Raw genomic sequence first — 25,966 nt, forward strand, 5'->3', positions numbered from 1 at the left:
TAACATTTGGGAATTTTATAAACAGAAAAGGCAGAATAACAATGAACTGAATCCAAAGATATAATATCAAGTTAATTGCAACAGATGTTTATTCAACTTTTGTTTCACTGAAGTTTGAATCATTTTCTTTTTTAAGGTAATTTGAAAAGTTCGTCAGACAGAAATCCTCCACTCAGTCCTCAATCCTCTATAGACAGTGAATTAAGTGCTTCAGAATTAGATGAAGATTCAATTGGATCCAATTATAAGCTAAATGATGTAACTGATGTGCAGATTCTAGCTCGGATGCAGGAAGAAAGTAAGTATTTTAATTGTTAAAGTTGTGGTCTTTCATTATTGTACAAATTTGTTGTTGTTATTAAATATGTCAAAGTGTTGTGGAATAATAATGTAGTAAGAATAGAAATGTTGAAATTTCAGAGGCTTTTTCAACAAGTGGACTGGTTTGTTCATTAACTTGATTTTAGAGTCCATAGTATGTAGAGCGGTTTGCTGTGTGAGGAGCAAAGAAAAACAGGCTATGCTCTGCTTCTGTGACTGGTAATCATACCCTGCATGTTACTCTACACTGTAACTCTGTAGTTATTACTCGGTTGCTCTTTGTTTTCTTAGTGTAGACCAGAGTTTCTCAACTGTTCTTTCATTATTGCCTCCCCAAGGAGCCGATTTAGACATTTTTCCCCCTTTTTACCCACCCCCACTCCTGTTAAATTTTAATACCGTTGATATACTGTATATCTCTTTTTGTACTGTAAGGGCCACAAACTATTATGATATCTAAGATTTTTTTCACATCCCCCAAATCATTTTTTTTCTCCTTGGGGGCAGATTTTATCTTTCTTAGAATGTTTGGTGTAGTCTGTAAAAAAGACCTTCATGGGAAAATCGGGATTGTGACATTAAGTTAAATGAAGCATGTGATGTTGCTTTGCAAAGTGGTCCTTGCAACTTTTTAGGTCACATATACTTTTGAGAATCTGATAAAAGTGTTGTCCCCTGTCATTCCCAAAATATGCATATGCACAAAATTTTTCATACTATTTCAAGGGCTCATTAGTGCCCTGACTCTCATCTGAATGTAAGATGTTGGTGATAGTATTATTCTTGCCTGTATATTTTATTGTATGATGCCATAGGCTTAACTGTGAAGGAAGCAGTCTCTCTAACCTTCATAATGAAAAGATCCTTGAAACACAGATTTCAGAGTCTTGACAGTTGGCTGAGGTAATGGAGCAATGCTATAGTTTAGTTCAAATTTTTTCTGTTTAGGTCCTTTCTTTTATGTAAATATGTAGTAAGTTTTATCAAGCTATAACATTTATTAAGAAACTGCAATGTTTCTCACTCTGCTAATTCTTGTCTCATTTTCACACATCTTCCCTTAGAAAGATAGAAAGCTTTGGTGCTTGTTTTATCTATATTTAGCCCTAGAAACTATAACATTTTACCCTTTTCTTCTGTAACTTTGTGTATGTAACTCCTCACTGGGAGTATGGTATTGTCAGCTAGTGAGGGGTTACTTATTGGCATGGATGTGAAAAAAGAATAAAGAATGCTGTGTAACTACCAGTTAGAATAAACTCACTCATTTCTTCTTTGAATCCTGACTTTTTAGACTGCAGTATTTTGTTAGAAATTCAACCAGCTATTTGCTGTAGTTTTCATATTGTGTGTTGGTAATGCATAATAGAAATTTTAGTCTTACTTTAAAAATCCTTTCTAAGCTATTCACACGCACAAATATTTCTTTTCCTGGTGAATTTTTTAAAAAATAAAACAAAAAATGCTGAAAATGTGTGTGATACCTCCTTGAAAGCACCAGCTTTTTTTTTTTTTTTTTTAAAGAGAGAATGAGTTTCCTTTTTACAACATTGTTTCTCCCATTCTTTGGTAACAAAAATGAAGAGTAACAGATTTGGGCGTTTGCCTGGTTAAGCTCCCTCATTTTTAAAATGAGAAACACACAATCCCATAGTGGTTGTGACTTCCGTAAGATCCCCTTGTTAATGGAGAACCTGCATTGGGATCTGGATTTTTCTTTTTTAAAACACCGCTCTTCTCACTGGTCTGTCATCTTTTGCTAGGTGACTTTAGTGCCATGTTTGCTATAAGATGACACTAAGTAATTTGTTGGTTACTACCGTGGTCCCCAAACCTGACCAAAGGGCTAGACGGGCCCTAGGAATCTAGTTTTACAGGTACCCTGGTGTGATTCTCATCCACTACTTTGGGGAACCATGTTGATATCACTTTCTGTGAATGAATATATAACTTAAAAGTTTGATACTTCTCTAGAACAGATCTTTTAGGCTAAACTGCCAATAGTTAGGAGGACTTCCTCAAAATGTTATCTAAATTCCATACATTATTTTCAATTGTAATTTTTTTTCTCGTTGAATATCTATCAGCATTTGTTTTTATTCTAGAAGGTTTTATACTATTTGAAGAGCTCCTAAGGTTGCTTGGGTATTTCTGGAGGTATCAATATAATTAAGGGACTCCTTTGAAAATTCTTACTTGATGGCTTAGAATTTATCTTGTTTTATTGAAGTCTCTTAGGTTATGAAACAACTGAAATTATGTTTGTGTCCAAGTATTGAATTCCTAAGAGTGGGATAGAAGTTTCCTTCATCATCTTCTTGAGTAAGATTAATGCAAGGATTCAGTATCCAGGGAGTATATTTACTCACTGATGTATTCTTTACACTGGTTGGGCAGTAATTGTTTTCCTTCAGTATTCCTTTAATGTTAATCTCAAATTTGGATTACTGTCTTTTGGAGTAGAAATATTTTTAAATTTATTGTTCTATTTTTAATATAGATTTCGGATTCAAGAAGAAATGTTGAAATTGGGCAAAAATTTATGAATTTCATTTAATTTAAAAATAGCCTTTTAGATGTGGTATATGCATCCTTATGTGTGGGAAAGTCTAAGGTGAATCAAGTGAAAGGGAGTTTTCCTTTACACGTTATACCCTATTTGAATTTCTCAATGATAATCTTTTGCTTTTAAACCTTAAAAATATTTAAATGTTTAAAAATAAAACTAAAGAAATAAAATAACACATTCATTATTGTCAGGTCTCCGGCAAGAATATGCAGCCACCGCATCTCGGCGCAGTTCTGGTTCATCTTGCAATTCTACAAGACGGGGTACTTTTAGTGATCAGGAACTTGATGCACAAAGTTTAGATGATGAAGATGACAATATGCATCATGCAGTATACCCTGCTGTTAACAGGTTTTCACCATCACCACGCAATTCACCTCGACCATCTCCTAAGCAGTCACCCCGAAATTCACCTCGTTCTCGATCTCCTGCTCGGGGAATAGAATATAGTAGAGTGTCCCCACAGCCTATGATTAGCCGCTTACAGCAACCTCGCCTTTCCCTTCAAGGCCATCCCACAGATTTACAGACAACCAGTGTTAAAAATGAAGGTAACTATAATGTCTGGAAAAACTTTGTCCTTCAGGGCTTCCCTGATGGCACAGTGGTTGAGAGTCCACCTGCCGATGCTGCCGATGCAGGGGATGCGGGTTCGTGCCACGGTCCAGGAAGATCCCACGTGCCGCAGAGCGGCTGGGCCCGTTGAGCCATGGCCGCTGAGCCTGCGCATCCGGAGCCTGTGCTCCGCAACGGGAGAGGCCACAACAGTGAGAGGCCCGTGTACCGCAAAAAAAAAAAAAAAAATTTGTCCTTCATATTTCAGTATGAAAGTAACAGAACCAAGGTTCTGTATTTTAGAAAGTAGATCAAGAATTTAGACAGTTTATTGTTTTATTAATACTGAGTCAGGGACTTCCCTGGTGGTACAGTGGTTGAGAATCCGCCTGCCAATGGAGGGGACATGGGTTTGCGCCCTGGTCTGGGAAGATCCCACATCATGCCATGGAGCATCTAAGCCCGTGTGCCACAACTACTGAGCCTGCAAGGCGCAGCTACTGAAGCCCACGAGCCTAGGGCCCGTGCTCCATGACAGGAGGAGCCACCACAATGAGAAGCCTGTGCACTGCAAGGAAGAGTAGCCCCCGCTTGCCGCAACTAGAGAAAGCCCACGCACAGCAGCGAAGATCCAACGCAGCCAAAAATAAATACAATAAAATAAATAAATTTATTTAAAAAATACTGAGTCAATGCAAAAATAAAGGAAGAAGTGAATTTAATTTTACTTGATTATGTTAGTTTTGCTTTGTTATACTCATGAAGTGATCTGTGTATAGATTTTTTTTTTTTAATTTATTTTTGGCTGCATTGGATCTTTGTTGCTCTGCGCGGGCTTTCTCTAGTTGTGGCGAGCGGGGGCTGCTCTTCGTTGCAGTGTGCGTGCTCCTCATTGTGGTGGCTTCTCTTGTTGCGGAGCACAGGCTCTAGGCACGTGGGCTCAGTACTTGCAGCATATGGGCTCAGTAGTTGTGGCTCGAGGACTCTAGAGCACAGACTCAGTAGTTGTGGCACACGGGCTTAGTTGCTCTGTGGCATGTGGGATCTTCCTGGACCAGGGAATCAAACCCATGTCTCCTGCATTGGCAGGCGGATTCTTAACCACTGAGCCACCAGGGAAGTCCCTGTGTATAGATCTTGATTTAAGTAATTTATGGTTCTTTTAAACAGTTCTACCCATTTATAGAAACTGTATTGTTTATTTTTATAAGACGTGTACTTCCTGTTAGCTCTTCTAAAATATGCATAACACTTAAATAATTTTATTTTTTTTTAATTTATTTATTTTTTTAATTTTTACTTTTGGCTGTGTTGGGTCTTTGTTGCTGTAGGCGGGCTTTCTCTAGTTGCAGCAAGCAGGGGCTACTCTTCATTGCGCTACTCAGGCTTCTCATTGCGGTGGCTTCTCTTGTTGCAGAGCACGGGCTCTAGGTGCATGGGCTCAGTAGTTGTGTCTTGCAGGCTCTAGAGCACAGGCTCAGTAGTTGTGGGGCACAGGCTTAGTTGCTCCATGGCATGTGGGATCTTCCCAGACCAGGGCTCAAACCTGTGTTCCCTGCATTGGCAGGTGAATTCTTAACCACTGCACTACAGAGAGGCCCAAGAATTTGATTTTTGAATGTTAATTAATTTTAATTTTCTCCATCGGAAAGAATGTTTTGATTTTTTCTTTTAATTAAATTTCTCTTGTCATAGAAAAACTAAGACGCAGTCTTCCAAACCTATCCCGAACATCCAATACACAAGTTGACTCAGTGAAAAGCAGCAGAAGTGACTCAAATTTTCAAGTGCCAAATGGAGGAATACCTCGCATGCAACCTCAGGCTTCAGCCAGTAAGTATCCTTTATGTATCAGTTATTTAAAGATAAATGAAAATTATAGATTTTAATTCTGTGCTGAATAGCTGTATTAAACTATAGTAAAATGTAGTGATTATCAATTGCTATAAGATGATCATAGCTATATTAAAATTTAAAATTTGTCCCTATAAAATACCCAATTGTATCAATACTTAAATCTGTATGAAACTGTGGTCTCTCTAGAATTCTAAAATAAGCAAGTTCTAGCTGTTTAATGTATAAATATATATGCCTTAAAAATCTTATATTCTGCAATACTCAACATTAAAAATGACAGGATTTTGGGGGGAAATAGTCCTGAAGCAGACCACTTAAAACCCAAGGAGCTTTCTTACTAGAACATTAATAAAAACAATAATGATCCCATGAAAATAATAGCACAATTAAAGACATGTTAAATTCTTAATAAATAAAATAAATACTCCAGCAAATGTAGAATTTCATTTTTAAAAAAAGTTGAAGGTAACCTGATGGAAAGAAACGTTGAGACCGTTGAATTAAGGAGACATACGCACCATAAACAAAGATCAGATAATCATGCAGAAGGAACTTCTAAGACAAAGTGGCCAAACTGAGCCAAGAAGTGATGTGGGAGTAGATGGCACTCTGTACTTTACAGAGAGACTAAAACAGAATTGAATACTTTCCAAAAAGTATTGCGTATTAAGTAGGGTAGATATGAGCATGCAGTCAAACCAGTTTTAAACAACTATCAGAGTTATTTCTACAATCTTAGAAATGCTCAATATGCATGCCTTCTATCCCACAGTTCACATCAGTTTTGTAGTTTGATTCATTCAGTTCCTTTGTAGCATGTTTACTGTCAGTGGTTGAAGTGGTCACTGTGATGTGGTTCCTTCATTTCCTCAAAGCTGTGACAAAGAAGTGATACAAACACGAGGTTATTGACTGTCCATTTATAACTTGTGTATTGAGTAACACAACTTTGAAAGCATTCAACTCTTTTTAAATCCCCTTGCACTCTTCCTTGGCTCTGTTGTGTTTAGCTGACTTTGTGTAGTTTGTATTAAGCTGCTGTTACTTGGTGGCTCAAAAATCCAGTCCAGAAAAAAATACATTTGAACCAAAGTGACTTTTGTGATATATTGATAAATTTTCCCTATTTACAAATTGCATGTAATATTATTTTTATTATACAACTCACATTGTACGGTATCAAACATTCATAATTCTGTTTAATCCTCTGAACAATTCTATGAAGTAGGTTCAATTACTAACACATTTTACAAATTAGGAAATTGAAGCTTTGAAAGGTTACATAAGTTATCTATGATCATACCAAAGAGCTTATAAGTAGCAAGTTAGGATTCAGACCCATGTTGATCCTGATTGAAAGCCAAAGCCCATTTAGAGAGATTTGTCACATCAGTGGTTTAGTACTAAGACATAAAAATTATCCAGAAATATTATTTCTTTCTTTTTCTAAGATAAACTCTAAAATTTAAGGCATTGTAGAAAACTGATACCTAGAGATTTGGGTACCTCATTTTTTTAGATGGAGGTGTGCAAAAACATGTTTGTATATCACATTAAATTTTAAACACACAGACCATGTGAACTGTGTGTTTAAGAGTGCCGTTATGGTACTCATGTGGTACTCATAAATGGTGTAGAAAATAGAGATTCACAAACTTTTAAAAATGAATGTAAAGATACAGTTTGAACTCTAAGTTATTGCTGAAGTGGTGAGTGATAGGTTTTGTGCCTTTAAACCTGCAAATTAAGTTAATTTGATTTAATAATATCCTGTTTCTGGGGTTTTCTTCCCCCTTGGGAAGAGCAATTCACAGTGTTAATACAACAGGAAAGAAACTTTTATATCGTTAAGAATATTAAGTAACAAAACTCATGTATATTATAAGCTACACTTTTACAGTCTGTGCACAGATAATCCAAAACACCATTTTCACTTGGCTTTCAGAGGTGCTTTAATACTTAGTTTGAAATTGTTAAATTCTGAATTTCTCAAATCTTTCCATGACATATTTTCAGACTGCTTCCCAGCTCTTTGATGAAACCAGCTATATCTATATCCTTTTTACCTCATTCCATTATTGTCAGTACCAAATCTTTACTCAGATTTGTTCCCTCATGCCCTCATACATGCTGTTTGTTTATTTAACCTATTCTAGCATCTTAAAGCTGTATGGAAATGAAAAATAACTCTTTACAAAAAGAGAAGGAACAATAAAAGATTGAGGGCTTCCCTGATGGCACAGTGGTTAAGAATCCGCCTGCCAATGCAGGGGACACGGGTTCAAGCCCCGGTCTGGGAAGATCCCACATGCTGTGGAGCAGCTAAGCCTGTGCACCACAACTACTGAGCCCACTCACTGCAGCTACTGAAGCCCGCACGCCTAGAGCCTGTGCTCCACAACAAGAGAAGCCACCGCAATGAGAAGCCCGCGCACCGCAAGGAAGAGTAGCCCCCACTCACCGCAACTAGAGAAAGCCCGCGCGCTGCAACAAAGACCCAACACAGCCAAAAATAAATAAATAAAATAAATAAATTAAAAAAAAAAAAAAAAAAAAAGAATGGATCTTTAAAAAAAAAAAAAAAAAAAAGATTGAGAACCTAGGATAAAAATGTTAATAAAAAAGAATATATTGACAATATCTTAAACTTTATGATAACTACTCACCTTCTCTAGTGGTAGAATTACCATTGTATAATCAACTGCTGATTCCCTAGAATTTTTTCTTCCTGTAGGTAAATTATTTTTTTCTTTTTCCCCAGAAGTTGATAATTAAGGAAAATACATAAAGAAACATAATGAGATTCTAATCACTAATTTACTTTTAAGTGGGATATATGTATACTGTTTCATAGTCGTATTTCAATATTTGAATAATGTATAGGCAGAAGAAAAAGTAAGGTACCATCGTTTTTTAAAAATTGCGTATACTTGTTTATTTTTATATGTGTAGCTGTAGTGAAGCTTATTTATGATGAAAATGTCACAAATATTTATTTTAGTATAGAATCACACTACTCACAAAAACGTATTTGGAAAGTAGTAAATCCAGAATATTGGCAGGTTTAAAATTTAATAAAGTTTATTTTATAAAAATATTTAAAACTTGAGAGTTCCTTGGAGGTCCAGTAGTTAGGACTTGGCCTTTCACTGCCGTGGCCCCAGGTTCAGTCCCTGGTTGGGGAACTAAGATAACGGAAGCCGTGTGGCACAGCCAAAAAAAAAGAAAAAAAATTTAAAACGTTTTGTTTAAAGTTAATACATTATAAAGCAAAATAAAGTGTTACCTATTTTTCTGAAAATTTTACATATATCTTTGATACATAATATATATGTGTGTTTTAACTAGTGTGTGCATATAGGTGTACTGTTTTCATAATAGCCTTTTTATTTTGATATATAATTATGTACAGATATTACAATGGCAAGTTTTATATATGAATTAGCATTTTAAATATTTTATATAAACCAAGTTTATATATTTGCTGCATTTTATTTTCTTATAAGTATTTTTCCAGCTCTTAAGTGGTAAAGCTTTGGTTCTTACTTGCTGGTCTGCATGAACCTAACTTTGCAAGGTTGCTTTATTTCCACCTAAGGGACCACTTCTTTTGCCTTGTTACTATGCCAGTCACTATTTTTATATGCTTATTTGCTATGGCTGCATTATTGTGGATGTTGGCATTCAAATATGAATATTATGAGAGTTCTAATATATTTTCATTTTGATAGCTATTACCAATTCTTGACTTTTATATTTGGAAAATGTGAGTAACTTAAAAAGTTTAAGAAAACCAGAGCATTGCAGAGGTCATGGATACGTGTAATTTTCTCAGATTCTCCAGTTAAAGGAAGGAATGTTTCTCATGGACAGTTTTTCAAAAGACTAGTGCTTGCTTTCTAAGACCACTGGAGCACAGGTTTAATAGAAAGTTTAATTTTCAGAAAAATATAGGAATTACTGGTTCAGAAATAAGAGAAGAGAGAAAAACCCAAGGCAATCTGCTGATTTTATAAAAAGTAGTATGAGTTTACTTTCACATGTATTGTCCCATTTGAACCTCACAACATCTCTTTCTTCATTTTTATAGAGAGGGAAAAGAAATCCATATAAATTATATATACAATGTCAAGTAACTAGAAAAGTGGCAAAACCAAGCCAAATTACTCCCTCTTCTCAACTCCTCCATGAGTCTCCTGATTTCCTCCCAATCATTGTTTGGATTACATCATGCTGACCTAATTTCAAATGAGGAGGCATCTTGGAAAATATTCTTGGATGACTCTACTGGAGCATGATTTGAGACTGAACTATAAATACTTTGTGAATTACCACAAAAGAGTAAAATAAGTCATTGTAACATTTATCCACTTGCTTGCTTACATTTAACTAAATGGAAGAATATATTTGAATAGAATACAGAGTATACTCCCAAAGAAGAGATGTATAGGATCAGTATTGTACTCTGGACCTCTCACTGAAGAGGAAGTGTCCAGGGCAGTTATCAGCTTATACATAGGCCAGACTGCACTTAGGCCCATGGGAAAGGAATTCTCATCCAGATTTCACTTGTAACCACAACACTAAAAGGTTACACTCAAATTTTATATAATTATGAAACATAAATTGAAATAAATAAGTCATGATAAATCTGTGTAATTGGCTAATGTACAAATGAGTGAGATACTTGTAGAACTCCTGTTTAAGGATAAGTAGTGTAATGATGTTGTCAGTTATCACAAAGAGATTTTATAAATGTAGTTTTTCTGGCCTTTACTTCTGGAAATGTTGATTGAATACATCTGGGATGGGGACCCAGAATCTATTTTTTAGAAGTGTCTTAGCTGACTCTGGCATATTTAAGTTTGAGAACCACTCAATTGGACCTCAGCTGTGGAGGATCTCGAATATTTAGTTTGAATCTCTGGATTTTATCCAGTACTCAGTCACTTATGTGTTTCTTAATTATTCAACAGATATTTATTGGGTGTATATGTTCTAAGCACTGGGAATATAAATGTGAAAGAGACAGCTCATGCCCTCCAAAAGAGGAAGTGATAGGCAGGAAGTGATGTGGGAACAGGAGAGGCATTACACTGCAGTATGAAGAGGTTTTCAGGAAAGGTATTGAAAGATGTCTCAGCCAACTCTGGAGGAGTTGTCACACGAGGAAAGGAAGTATAAGTTTTCCAAACAGTGGGACCAGTAATGAAGCCTTAAGAATGGCATCCTGATTATAGTGGTTTTGTTTGACTAAAGTGTGGGTCACAGGATGGTTAGTTGGTGCAGTGACCAAGGATGAGAGATGTAGGTAGGGGTTAGATTGTGGGAGCTTTTAAATATCATGTTGGGAATTCCCCGGCAGTCCAGTGGTTAAGACTGCATGCTTTCATTGCCGAGGGTGCGGGTTCGATCCCTGGTCAGGGAACTAAGATCCCACGAGCCACACAGTGCAGCCAAAAAAATAAATGAATCAAATAAATTTCATATTAAGGAGTTTAGATTTCATCTTATAAGCATGGCGAGCCATCATAGGCTTTTAATCAGGGTTACTTCTTAAGAAACTCAGTCTGGTAGCAATGTGGAGAATGGATTAAAGTTTTAGAAGGATTTGGAGACTTTCAGTTTAACTACTATAATTTGTCTTTAAAAAGTGATTTTGGGGACTTCTCTGGCGGTCCAGTGGTTAGGACTTGACACTTTCACTGCCTGGGCCTGGGTTTGATCCCGGTTGGGGAACTAAGATCCCGCAAGCTGTGCGGACAAAATAAATAAAAAGTGGTTTCGTCATTAGAAAACAGATCAAATTACGATCGATAATTCAGATTAAAATTTAGTTTTTGTTCTTATTTGAGTAACATTATGTGACTTTGTGGTATCTCATGAAAATCATTCATTTCCTTCCATCTGTATCAGGCAAATTTAGAGTATACTGCCTGATCCTATTTGCTATAAACAGGATCCTATCTGATTCTTTGACTTATTGTTGGACAGTTTTCACTTGTCTGTAGATGCTGTTCTTGTGGCATCACCCATGAAACTTGAGGGATAAATAAGTTCCGGAGTTATTGTAGCTATTAATTTAAATAAGATCTTTCCAGGACAGTTGATTAGAGGTGATATGTTAAACCCTTGTTTAAAAAATTTTAATAATTAATAGATACTGTGTATTGCCAGTGTATGTACAGTTGGTTACCTTTTGCCCTCATTTACTCCACTCCAATCACCATGACCTACTTCTGTTCTTCAAATATAGCAGGCACACTCCTACCTCAGGTCCTTACTGCTGCTTTTCCTTCCATATCGAGTGCATTCCCCTGATATCTGTATGGCTCACTTCCTCTCTTCCTTCAGATCTTTGGGCAAATGTCATCTCAGGGAAATATTTCCTGATGACTCTATTTGTAATTGCAACTTAAATTTCCTACTTCTTGTCCCCCTTTCCTACTTAATATTTTCCTTAGCAGCTATCACCATCTTGCAGGCCATATATTTTACTCTTTGTTTATTGTGTTTCCCCTTCCCTAAAATCTTAGTTACATGAAAGTAGGAACTTTGTCTATCTAGCTGGATACTGAATCCATTGTTCCTAAAACAGTGCCTCTAATAAAGTAGATAATTACTTGAAAGAATGAAAGAAAGCAGGAATGAATGAATGAGTGAATGAATGAAAAAATGGTTGAAAGCATGTATGAATAAATATGTAAATGAAGAATATTCAATGACGATAGCATCTTATATTTCTGTGGGATAGATATGAGGTAATGCATTATAAAATTGGTATTTTTTAGGTTTGGAGAATTTTTTGTTTGCTTGCCTGGCAATATATTTAACTTAAACTGGCATACAATATTGTTTAGCAGCAGTAATGTGTTGTAGTAAGTGTTACAGAAATTGAAATCAAATGCATTTGGTACTTTTTAAAAGTGTTTACTATTAGACAGTGAGAAAATCCTATCAGCATTGATACGGTTAAGCAATAGAGGGAAAGAAAAATTCTCCTTAATTCTTTTTGGTGATATATCAAGTAATCCATTTATCAGCCCAATGATAGTTTAAACTCTGGCCAGATTTATGGTTTGAGATCTCTTTTTGTGGGCGGGTTGGGGGCGTTGCATATAGATCCTAGAGGTATATGAAGTCTGACTTTCAAATGGGTAGAACGACATTTTAGAGCCACTTAAATAGGTGACTGAAGTGGTACATGTGGGAATCATCAGTCATTGGAGCCAAAGTGAGATTTAACTCCAGATGGCTCTGAACTGCAGCTTAATTGCCGGTTATGAGAGTTTTGCTGCAGTTAATAGATTAGGAGTTCCAAAGAAAGCTTAGAACTCCTCATTGATCACTTTAAAAACCAGATGCTCTGACTCTTCCAAATCCCTCAACCCCAACACATACACACCCCTGCCCACCCCGTATGCATGTGTGCATAGTCCAGATATGTTGCTACCCAAAGTCTAAAGTGCAATTAGTTGAATTCTACAGCAAGATGATGTTGAACATATTAAAGCAACTAGATTGTTTACTCCCTTGAGGACCTGCCTGGTTCTGAGTTTTCTTCTCCTTTTTGAGTATGGGGATTACTATTTCATGTTAGGACAGTTCATCTAACAATAACTGCTTTGCCAAAGTCTGCTTTTTGCGCTGAACAAGTACTACGTTTATTTTTTTTTCTGTATTGTGTGCTTGCGTTCATCACTTTACTTATTAGCTTTGTATTCTTTGCATCCTGTAGCATGTTTGCTGGTGGTTTGTTTTCTCTTTGATATTTTGATTGGTTTACATATTATAGATTTTCTCATCTATAAGAAATAATTTTGGAAAGTATGCACTTTGCACTAAGATTTCCATTCCCTTTCTTTTCCAACTTAATGCACTAAGCATCACTTTAAGATTCCTCTGCTTCTAGGATTCTAACATAGTCTCACCTTATCTGTTCCTTGATAAATTTTCAAGTTTGTATTAAAATATTCAAGTTTACAGAAGCTATAGTCTTTATCTTGTCCTTCCAGGCAAATATTACAGTTCCTTATTTTTCAACAGCTTCGCAAAGGCTGAAAAATTTGCCTCGTACTTCCCTCAAAGCCAAACAGTTGCTTCAAACTTCATCTACAAAAAGAGGTAACTACAGCCTCTTACTAAGTTTTAAATTTCAGCAAATGGTCAAGTTAGTTAAATCTTTTACCTTTTGGCATACTGAGTCAGTGATGTCTATAAGGCACATTTTAGTCTTTTTTTTTTTAATACTAAAATAATGTGTATTCATTCTCTGTTACTTGGATAAATCCAGAAGAAACTCATTTTCTACAGAGGTATGTATTGGGTTGCAATTCTAAAAGGAATAAGTGATATATAGCATTTAATATTAGAGAATTTATCATTTTTCTTACCTAAAACTGTAGGTTATTGTTTTAACTTTGTTAGGTAAACTAATAAATGCTTTAAAATGAACCAAATGCCAGACATTCTGTATGTTGTTTTTTCTTCTGTCTTTGGTTTTGGATTTACTTAACTGTAGGATGAAACAAGCATGTTTTCATATTAGAAATTGATTGATGTTAAAGCAGAGTTGTTAACTGATGATGTTTGGAATATTCATGGAATGGTAGCTTTTGTAAGAACTGACAGCTGAAGAAATATATGAAGGTTGCCATCAAAGTTATCATGTTGGTTTCAAGAGATTGGATGTATGGACAGCTAGGAAGAAGTAGAATTGGGAGAAACACTGTGGGATTAGATAGACCAGCAGTAATAAGAATGAATAGAAGCCTCAGAGGAAATGGTACAGAACAAATATAGGCAAGGAGGAAAAATATTTCCCCTATCCAGGACATGTAGATTTCCTGATAGCTTCAGAACTCAATAAATAACAAAGATATATAAGAAGGATAAGACACTAACAGGACATTATATGGAAAGAGGAGGTTTGGGATTTGATTTGTTGAAAAAATGATTTAGTTAATATGGTTATAAAAGTACTGAAATAGGTACTTTAGCAAGTTCACTAATGCAGATGTTTTAGCAATGATATGGTGGATTAAGTATAATTTAAGGAAATAGTTTTAGATATTAGAATCCAAAGAAAAGAGAATAGTCAAATAGAAAAGTAGAATGTTGGAATGTTTGTGTTTTAGATGTCAGGGGCTGATTATAGGCCTCCAGTAAGGGTGTGTTTTGGTGCCACTGTCAGAAATAATAACAGACTGAACAGATTATGCTCTTTTGATGGAGAAGAAGGTGATTTATTAAGGATCATTGTAGAAACGGTTCTTAAATTATTTGAGGACCTTAAACCTCTTTTTTGAGATTTCCAGATACTTTTGAGTACTTCTAGGTGTAGAAGGTAGGTGAAAACAGATGATTATAAAAGGATTGTAGTATCTATACCAGGGCAAGAGAGAATTTTACGTTTATATAAATTTTATTTTTTGTATGCCTCTATAAGCTGCTTCATAATGTTTTTTGGCATTAGGTACGCTTATATAATTTAAAAATTTTACTTGAAGATTTTACGTTGCTATTTATTAGATCGAGAAGATCATAACTTCTGGCTGATTTTTTTTTGGGGGGGTGGGGGACGCCTGTGGAGGTTACATTATTTTTGTGATTCTGAACTACCAAACTGCCTGCCCTCTGTGATAACAGGAAAACCCAGTCTCATAATTCCTGGTACCTCTAGCTGTCTAGATGACATGGTAAAGAGAGAGAAGTTTGTGCGTGTGCATGTTTGATTTTTTGTTCCTTTTTGTTTCATTTTGTTTAATCTCTCATTTATCTTAATCCAGACTCCCTTATTTTCTGGTCAGTACTGTGGCTTGGTGATGATCATCTTACACTATAAGTTCTAAACCAATTGGAAAAGGAACAATATATGATAGGATTTAAAATACTAGTTTAATTACTGGTAAAGCTGAGCTGGAGAATATCTCTTGGATCCAAGGTCAAAATGGATTTTCTAATTTACCCTCATGTCTAGACTTTGAGAGAGAGGAGTCTGCATTGGACTGTGGGATTCTCTGCTCTTGTAGGGATGTGAAGCAGACAGGATTCAGACACCACGTTTTCATAGGTACCTTTGCACATTAATCCCATCCAGTAGAGAAACATGGACTAGATAGTAAATTGCCACATAAATCAGTTGTTCCTCATCCTGGGGATGAGCCTATAACATTTTCTAGAAAGCTGATTTACTTATTTTAAGGACTCACAGAATCATGGGAAGAGGAAGAAGATGGTTTCCTTAACTATTGGAAAAATGGTCACTTTGATTTTAATTGCATTTAGTAGTAGCTGGAGTTTGAAGATGGGAAGGGAAGTAAAACTGTGTTGCCTGGCACAAAGAAACATTCCATAAACATTTCTTGATGAACACGATCATGCCACTAACTCAGGAAGGGCTGGACACATCCCTCTTTGTGTTTTCTTCTTGCAAAGCTTTTGTGTTTCTTCAGCCCACTTTTCTCTTTGAGGGAAAGAACGCATTGTGTTTTTTTAAGACTTCGTAGAAGTGACTGCTTAAACTGCTTTGATAAAGATACATTTTATTTATCTCCAGTTGCTGGGAACTCAGTCAAGTAGAGATAAACAGGGTAGAAACCTCAACAAGTCAGGGGAAGAAAATGAAGACTAATTAGAGAAGTGAATGTAGAGATAAGGACAAATTTGAATGTACAAACATACTTTTATTTAGAAGGAAAGAAACAACTAAGGAGGAGTTCATGATGGTAGTTGTCTAATACTGCTTTAATTTTCTAATTCACTATATTTTGAGGTATTTAAGGTGACATAAGCAATATTTATAAGAGGCCTTATTGATATGAACCCAGGAATTTTGTCATTACCCTGGATCCAAAATTTTAAATTTCATGTTCCCTTTTCTATCAACTAACACATATTGAATCTGAAGCATGAACAAGATACATGCATTACATTCTTTTATCTTTTTTTCCTCTGTTCTAGCCCCTCTTTACTTTTTCTTCTGTTAAAAGTTGTGAGCAAAGCCAGCCTCTGCCATAAACAGTTTTTAGATACAGTTAAAATTGAAGGAGTTGCTCTCCCTCCCATGACTGTTACATACAATTGGGAGAAGGAAAGGAGAGAGCATAGGGGCTGTTCTTGGGGCTCCCTCCAAACACACAAATTTGTGTTGGATCATTTCATGCTGTCTTTGTAATGATACTTGAATAGATTTTACTTATATTTAGACTTGCTAAGGCTTTTATGATTTTCTAAGATTCTTTTTTCCTCTTTAGTTAAATCTTGACTACATCTATCAATTTCCTTTGCTGAGAAAGTCCTAGATCAAAATTTCCACCTCTCTGAAATGTTTGCCTTGATCTTCCTGATTAAATAGGACTGCATTTTAAAATATTAAAAGCCTTTAACATTCTGTGGTTTTAAAAGATCACCTGATTCCAATTAACCCTCATTATATTTTTATTCCTCCCTAACTCCCAAGTTTATAGATAAGGCAAAATGCTGCTACCATTAGAGGAGGAAACATTTTTTACAATAGTAAAACTACAGCTTAGTGCACCTCTTCATATACTCTAGTTTTCCCTCAGTTTATACTTTAACCTTATTAAAGCATTTCTCTCCATATCTGGAGATTGTAGAACTTTTTGACTTGTCCTTTCATAAACTGTAGTACATTTATCTAAGAATATAAGGATTAATAAATTTAAAAGGATTTCTAATTTATAAATCTATTTTTTAATCTTTGTTATTTTAAAATACAGCACAAATTCAGAAAACCATATAATACACAGAGAGCTTAATGAATTCCTATAAGGTGACCCCCTTGTAACTACCATTCATATCAGGAGACTAGAACTTACTACCTCAGATACTCTATACCCATCTGCTTCCAAACACAATCCTCTCTTGACCCCCTCTCCCAAGAATAGCCATTCTTCCAGATTTTTACAGCGATCACTTCCTTACTTTTCTGTATAATTTTTATCATCCAAGTAATGAAATTATAGTTTTTCCTCTTTAATATATGTCTTTTTAAAGTTTCTCTTAATTTATAGTTTTCCTCCAACTCTTTACTCCCCCTTGTTGTTTGAAGAAACCACCAAATCACTTGTCCAGTAGATGTTCACACAGAATGGATTTTCCATGGTGTCATTTATCAGGTTCCTCTGTATTTCCTATAAATTGTTAGTTATCCACATGCTTAATTAGATTCAGTTATGTTATTTTTGGCAAGACTACTATATAGGTGGTGGTACTTCTTGGTGTTGCCTGTTTCATATGATATTAGCAGGCATTGATGCAATAATGCCTATATCCTTACTTTATTAGGAATTGCAGAATTGGGTTATTTCAATTCTAACATTCCTAAGAGAAACTTTACCTTATTCTTTGGTTAACTAGCACTGAGGTTTTATTTCAATACTTTTTCTTTCCCTTTATTTACCAGTTTACAAAATAAAAAATTGGCAATCTAAAAAAAAAAAAAAAAAAAAAAATTGGCAATCTAGGATCCTCCAAAGGTGACCAATACTTTTCATATATATATATACACACACACGTACATATATATATATATATATATATATATCATTATAAACTTACAGATTTAAACATTTTTTAATGTGTTTCAGTCTGAGTATTTTCCCAACTTTGGTAGAAGCATCTTCAAGTTGGTGTTCAGGTCTTTTTGACACAACCCTGGTAGTCTTTGATAACGTCTTGATAACTGGTATGACAAGATAGGCTCATCTTATACACTTCCTGCCACAGACCTGAATTTAGTTATTTCTCAAAAAAAAAAATCCTGATTTCTTTTGGTAGGAAATGGAATTTCGAAACCAAAGTCTGAGTTTTTAGTTGTGCTCTTTACTATCCAGTTGGTCATTGTTTCTAGTTCTTTTCAGTTACTAGAAATAGATATGTGTAGATTTGTGTTTGTATATTTTTTAAGATTGAATGCCTTAATGAGTTCATGCTGATACTTCCTAATCAAATTTAGGGCTTGAGGATAATTACTTAACCTCTTTTAACTTAAAGCTTTCTTTCTTTTATTCTGCTCCGAGAAGTCTGTCTCTCAGAAACACATAGAAATAGAGTATCATTTAATAATTTGTTTTCTCCCACATTTTACACAGAATCTTCTGGGGATAACATTAGTGTAATACCATACAATATGGTTACTAAAAGCAGTTTATAAAACTTTTTCCATAAATAGGTTACTAGGGGATAAGGGGGGAAGGGATAAATTGGGAGATTGACATATATTCACTACTATATATAAAATAGATGACTAATAAGAACCTGCTGTATAGCACAGGGAACTCTACTCAATACCCTGTAATGCCTATATCGGAAAAGAACCTAAAAAAAGAGTGGTTATATGTGTATGTATAGCTGATTCACTTTGCTGTACACCTGAAATTAACACAACATTGTAAATCAACTATACTCCAATAAAAAAACTTTTTCCATAAATAACTATTATATACTCTCCTTTATATGCCTCATTTAGTCTCAGCCCTACATTTAAGTAATATTTGATGCTTGCTACCTGTCTGTTGATATTGTCTCACCAGTCAGTTTTCTTGTTTAAAGCTTATCCTCTGTTAGATTCCTTAAGGAGTTATGGGAACAATATCCATTCCCTCAATTTTTGCATGTCGATGACAGCTTGTCTGCTCTTTTTATATTTGAAAGTCATTAGCTAGATACGAAATCTTTGGCTCACATTTTCTTTCCTTGAGTATCTTAAATATATGGCTCCATTTTTGTCAGGAATAAAGAATTGTTTCCGTTCCAATCGTTTGGTCTTTTTATCTGGATGTCCAAAAGTTGTTTTCTTCTCCTTTAAAGTTCAATAATTTATTAGAATATGTCTTAGTGTTTGTCATTCTGAGTTGATTTCCCCAGATATGTGGTGTGTTATTTCAATTTGAAATTGCAGAGTTTTAAAAATTTTAGGCAAGTTCTTTAGAATTATAGTTTTTTTTTATTGTGTTCTTTTGCTTTGGCTTTCTTTTTTTGTGGGGACTCTTCTTGTACACATGTTGGGTGTTCTTTGCCTTTCTTCTGTGTTTCTTGCCTTCTCTTGAATCCTTTTCATCTTTCTTCATTTCTTCTTGTCCTATAAGTTTATTTTCATTGTTTATTTCTTTTAAAGCATAAGGTCATGTGTATGGTGACTTTTGTATTCCTTCTGTCTTAGACTTCACTTTGAAATGATTTATTTTATGTCTGATTCTTTTCTGTGTTCCACCACCTCCCTTTTGAGTGTTTATTCATTCTGATTTATGTTCTTTCATATCTCGTAATTTTCATCTTTTTGTGCGTGTGCATGGTGGACATATTTGGCAAGGTTTCACCATTAGTAGGAATATTATTCTATTCCTTATTCTATTTTTTATTTAATAACTTTATATGGGATTTTGCCTTACTCTTTTTCTATTGCTCATTTTTCTGTGAAATTGGTTTTTCTAAACATTTAGAAAGGGAGTTTAAGATTTTCTAATTTATAGCTCTAGTGCTCCCTCTTCTTTTGTTTTAGGAAACTGTTCAAAAATATGGCTGTTTGCGGAGTGGCTGGGCCCGTGAGCCATGGCCGCTGAGCCTGCGTGTCCGGAGCCTGTGCTCCGCAACGGGAGAGGCCACAACAGTGAGAGGCCCGCGTACCGCAAAAAAAAAAAAAATATATGGCTGTTTATTTTCTGAGATTTCTTGCTTTTACTCCCCTCCCCTGTTTTAAAATTCATCCTTTTAAAGTGTATAAATCACTGTTTTTTAGTACAGTTGACCCTTGAACAACACGGGTTTGAACTGTATGGGTTCATTTATACATGGATTTTTTTCACTAAGTGTGTGCTACAATACTACACAATCTGTAGTTGGTTGAATCCACAGATGCAGAACCATGCATGTAGAGGGCCAGCTGCAAAGTTATATGTGGATTTTCCAGTGTGCAGAGGGTCAGCACCCCTAACCCCCTGAATTGCTCAAAGGTCAACTGTATATTCACAGAGTTGAGCAACTGTTAACCACTGTCTGATTTTAGAGATTATCATCACCCCATAAGAAACACCATGCCCATTAACAGTCACTCCCATTCCCCACTCCTTCCAGTCACTGGCAACCACTAATCTTTCTGATTCTGGATTTGCCTGTGCTGAACATTTCATATCAGTGGAATCATACAATATGTGATCTTTGTAACTGGCTTCTTTCAAACAAATTTTGTCTATCCATTCATCAGTTGGTGGACATTTGAGTTGTTTTCACTTTGTACCTGTTGTAGATAATGCTGCTAATGCTGCAAGTGTTTGCTGGTAGCTTATTTATTCTTATCTATCAGTCTTTTCGTATGTATGGAAGAAAAGCTAGCAAAACCTGTTCCCAGGGGTTTCTTCTGCCTCTTATGTTTAATAAATATTCTCTTGATAAATATATGCTTACAAAAATAATGATAAGTACTGTACCCTAATGAAAGAAGAAATCAAGGGATTCTATGTCTTGTTTTTTTATGATTACTTGTCAGCCATTACAAACTTAATATGCCTTGGTGTTGTATATTATAAAACCTGCATAGGATAGTAGCCCCACAAATAAACTTTCTGAGTCTAGTTGAAAATTAAAATGGCGAAAAAGACATTTTAATGTCTACTCCCAGAGGTGTTTCTCTTTTGGTATTACCGAGAGGTAAAGAACACCAATCTGGGAGTCAGGAGACCTGAATTCAAGTCCTGACTTTCCTGTTTATTTGCTCAGTTGATTTCTGTGGTTGTGGCAATTTTCCTTCTCTGTAAAGTGGAAGGGTTGTAGTAGTTACTAGTATCTCTTTTAACAAGGATTTTTTAAAAGTTATTTATCTATTTATTTATTTATTTTTGGCTGCGTTGGGTCTTTGTTGCTGAGCGTGGGCTTTCTCTAGTTGTGAGTGGGGACTGCTCTTCATTGTGGTGCTCAAGCTTCTCATTGTGGTGGCTTCTCTTGTTGCAGAGCACAGGCTCTAGGCACACGGGCTTCAGTAGTTGTAGCACGTGGGCCCTAGAGCACACCAGTTTCAGCAGTTGCGGCTCGTGGGCTCAGTAGTTGCGGCACGCAGGCTCTAGAACATGCGGGCTTCAGTAGTTGTGGCGCTCAGGCTCAGTAGTTGTGGCTCACGGGCTCTAGAAGACATGGGTTTCAGTAGTTGCTGCTCATGGGCTCAGTAGTTGCAGCACGCGGACCCTAGAGCACACGGGTTTCAGTAGTTGCTGCTCGTGGGCTCAGTAGTTGTGGCACATGGGCTCTAGAGCACAGGCTCAGTAGTTCTGGCACACGAGCTTAGCTGCTCCGCAGCATGTGGGATCTTCCCGGATCAGGGCTTGAACCCGTGTCCCGTGCATTGGCAGGTGGATTCTTAACCACTGCGCCACCAGGGAAGTCCTAACAAGGATTCTTTAACTCTGTAGTGAGAGAATCATATTTACTTCGTCTCTGTGGTCTTTAATAACCAGAAGTTATTTTAAAGTCTTTATTATGTCAGTAACCTGTTGCCATCATTTATGGTGCATAGACCATTGAGTGACTGGAATGATATACCTATAAAGTAAGGGATAGTTGACAAGGAAGTTTTTGGGGTTTTTTTTGCGGTACGCGGGCCTCTCACTGTTGCGGCCTCTCCCATTGCGGAGCACAGGCTCCGGACGCGCAGGCTCAGCGGCCATGGCTCACGGGCCCAGCCACTCCACGACATGTGGGATCTTCTCGGGCCGGGGCATGAACCAGTGTCCCCTGCATCGGCAGGCGGACTCTCAACCACTGCGCCACCAGGGAAGCCCGACAAGGAAGTATTTTTATCTTTATTTTTTAAATAATTGAATGGCATATGTACTTTGCTCCCCATCAGTCATGGTAGCCAGTGTTTGACAATGTGTGTATTTTTATTGCAAACTGTGCATTTATTGGATATTTACATATTTTTAAAAATTATACAATTAATGTAATTTGTAGTTTGGTTGGCATATGACTGGGAAGATAACCACTTGAAGTGTCTAGTTTTTATATTGCAAGATAATGTTTAATATTGAGATATATTATTTGTAAAACATTTTGTATTCAGTGAGTATCAAGCTAAAAACAGTATACAGTTTACTCAATTTCTCCATTTTAAAGTGCCTGCTGAATTATACAAGCCTTAATTAGAAAATAAACTTACCATTTTTATTAAATGCTTATTGAAAGACAAAAATGAATATTGAAAAATTAAGAATCCTCATATCACCCACCATTCCATTTTAGAGATGACTTGGACACCACAGTTAACATTCTTAGTCATATCTCAGTTTTATAAATAGAATTCTAATTCTTGCTTGGAGCCGATAACATTCCTTCATTTTGTGCCTTGATTCAAGTATAATTCTCAGTATCCACAATGAGTAAAGAGAAACTATAACCTGCTGTCATAATTAATTTGGGTAATGGAGCCTAATTTACTTAATCCCTATGTTTTAGTTAATTTATAAGGACAGCTTAGGAGAGTCCTGAGTGACATTGTTGAATATCTTTCCAGATAACTGAGCTGCAGCAGGCTGAAAAGCACCATCTTCCTTAGATAAGGGAGGCATGGATATGATACGCCTTACAAATCCTATAATACTTTACATTTTACCAACAGTTTACTTACACATTGCTCATTTGATCTTTGCAGCTAACCTGTGATATTTGCCGAGATTTGTTTTATTAGATTTACATCTGTATATTCTCTTTTTTGGGGTGCAGTGCAAATGGTATTGCATTTAAAATTTTTATTTCCATGCATTTATTGCCAACGTATAGAAATACAATCGATTTTTGTATGCTAATCTTCCATCCTGTGACTTTCCTGAACTCGAAATTTCTGGAAGGTTTTTTTTGTTCTTTTGTTTTTAGATTCCTTGGGATTTTCTTTGTAAACAATCGTGGAGAAAGTTTCTTTCTTTCTTTCTAATCTATATGTCCGTTATTTCCTTTTCTTGTTTATTGCACTGGCTAGAACTTCCAGCATGTGTTACATAAGAGTGGTGAGAGGCTATATCCTTGCCTTGTTCCTGATCTTAGAGGGGAAGCATTCAGTCTTTCATCATTAAATATAATGTTAGCTGTAGATTTTTTGTAGGTGCTCTTTATCAAGTTAAAGTTCCTATTCCCTGTTTTTCTGAAAATTTTGTCATGAATATGTGTTAAATTTTGTCAGACACTTTTTTTACATCAATAGGTAGGCTCGTGATTTTTCTTCTTTAGCCTGTTATGGTGGTAGATTACATGGATTGATTTTCAAATACTGAACCAACTTTGCATCCTGGAATAAATCCCACTCAATCATGGTATATAATTTTTTTTATGTATCAGTGAGTTCTGTTTACTAATATTTTGTTAAGGAGGTTTATGTCTATTTTCCTGACAGATATTGGTCCATAGGTTTCTTTTTTGACACTATCTTTTTTGTCACTGTCTAGTGACACAGTAGTTTTTGGTACTACTGGTGATACTACTTTCATAAAATGAATTGTGATGTGTTCCCTCCTCTTCTGTTTTCTGATAGAGAGTGTATAGAATTGGTGTTAATTCTTCTTTAAACCGTTGGTAGCATTTTCCAGCAAAACCATCTGGGCCTGATGGTTTTGAATTATGAAATCAGTTTCCTGAATAATTATATGGCCATTCAGTTTATCTGTTATATACAAGATGAGTCGTGCTAGTTTTTTGAAGAATTGGTTCATTTCATCTAAATTGTCAAATTAATGTGTGTAGGATTGTTCTTAGTACTCCCTTATGATCCTTTTGATGTCTTCAGGGTCTGCAGTGATATCCGATTTCATTACTGATATTGGTAATTTGTGTTTTCTCTCCTTTTTATTTTGTCAGGCTTGTCAATTTTATTGTCCTCTTGAAAGAAATCTTTATTTCTTTGATTTCTCTGGTTTTCTTTATTCAGTCTCATTGATTTGTGCTCTTTATTATCTTCTTCTGCTTGCTTTGAGTTTATTTTACTTTCTCTAGGTTTTTGAAGTAGGAACTTAGATTACTGATTTAAGACTTTTCTTTTTCCTAATTATGACCCACAAACTTTGATATTTTGTATTTGAATTTTTATTCCATTCCATGTATTATAAAATTTCTATCGAGAAGTATATCATTAGTTTTCAAGTGATTTTTTTCATCTTTTTGTTACCTTTTAGTTATTGATTTCTAGTTTGATTGTATTATGGTCAGATAAAGTACTCTTTGTAATTTCAGTTTTTAAAAAGTTGTTGTAATTTACTTTATGGCCCAGGGCATAGTCTTATTTTGGCTTATATTCTGTGGACACTTGAAAAGAATGTATATTCTGCTGTTGTTTAGTGGATTGTTCTATAAATGTCAGTTAGATTCTGTGGTTGGTGGTGGTGATGTTGAGTTCTTACATGTTCTGTCAGTTGTTAAGAGGGGGGTGTTTAAGTCTCCAACTATTGTGGATTTGTCTGTTTCTCCTTTCAGTTCTGTAAGTTTATCCTTCACATTTTTATAGCTCTGTTTAGTACATACACATTTAGGATTGTTTTGCCTTCTTGGTAATTTGACCCTGCTTTCATTATGTTATCCCTCTTTGTCCCTGATAATTTTCTTTTGCATTATCTGATGTTAATATAACCATCATGCTTTCCTTTTGTATTATTTGCTTGATATATTTTTTCCATCCCTTAACTTTCAACCTCCCTATATTTATATTTATATATATATATATATATATATATATATATATTTTTTTTTTTTTTTTTTTTTTTTTGGTACACGGGCCTCTCACTGTTGTGGCCTCTCCTGTTGTGGAGCACAGGCTCTGGATGCACAGGCTCAGTGGCCATGGCTCATGGGCCTAGCCGCTCCGCGGCATGTGGGATCTTCCCGAACCAGGGCACGAACCCGTGTCCCCTGCATCGGCAGGTAGACTCTCAACCACTGTGCCACCAGGGAAGCCGTATTTTTATATTTGAAGTGAGTTTCATAAAGACAGCATAAACTTAGGTTATGTTTTAAATGCATTTCTGCCAAATCTCTGTCTTAATAATTGGTGTAGATGGACCATTTACATTTCATGTAATTATTGATATGCTTAAGTCTGCCATTTTATTTGTTTATTGTTTTTTCTCTTTTTCATTTCTCTATTTTCTTTTTCCTGCATTCCTGTGGGTTATTTGAACATTCTTTATAATTCCGTTTTGACTTATATATAGTGTTTTTTAGTCCATATGTTTGCATATGTAGTGGTTGCATTACATTACATTATGTATACATAACATCATATATACATATCACAGTCTGTTGATGTTATCATTTTATCAGTTCAAATATGTAAACCTTACCTTTTTTTTTTGCGGTACACGGGCCTCTCACTGCTGTGGCCTCTCCCGTTGTGGAGCACGGGCTCCAGACGCGCAGGCTCAGCGGCCACGGCTCATGGGCCTAGCCACTCCGCGGCATGTAGGATCTTCCCGGAACAGGGCACAAACCTGTGTCCCCTGCATCGGCAGGCGGACTCTCAACCACTGTGCCACCAGGGAAGCCCAAACCTTACCTTTTTTCATGTACCTTTACCCTCACCCCATTTATAATTGTCTTAAATATTTTCTTTAAATAATATTTCAACAACATCAGTGTTATAATTTTTTCTTCAACCTGCATGTATAATTTTGA

The 25,966-nt window shown here is 35.7% G+C and overlaps 1 protein-coding gene across 4 annotated transcripts in view; it reads left to right on the forward strand.

The window, feature by feature from the left end:
- The window catches only part of SLAIN2 (SLAIN motif family member 2), an 81,945-nt gene that overhangs the window by 41,493 nt on the left and 14,486 nt on the right, over positions 1-25,966 (forward strand). For 3 of the 4 annotated variants that reach the window (XM_032632848.1, XM_032632846.1, XM_032632849.1), the window contains 4 exons: positions 137-298; positions 3,082-3,441; positions 5,141-5,278; positions 13,349-13,426. In XM_032632848.1, coding sequence (XP_032488739.1) covers positions 137-298; positions 3,082-3,441; positions 5,141-5,278; positions 13,349-13,426 — 738 coding nt within the window. The remainder of the gene's footprint in view (positions 1-136; positions 299-3,081; positions 3,442-5,140; positions 5,279-13,348; positions 13,427-25,966) is intronic. The other variant, XM_032632847.1, reaches the window with a different exon arrangement.

This window comes from Phocoena sinus, chromosome 5, assembly GCF_008692025.1.
Source record: "Phocoena sinus isolate mPhoSin1 chromosome 5, mPhoSin1.pri, whole genome shotgun sequence".
Classification (NCBI taxonomy): Eukaryota; Metazoa; Chordata; class Mammalia; order Artiodactyla; family Phocoenidae; genus Phocoena; species Phocoena sinus.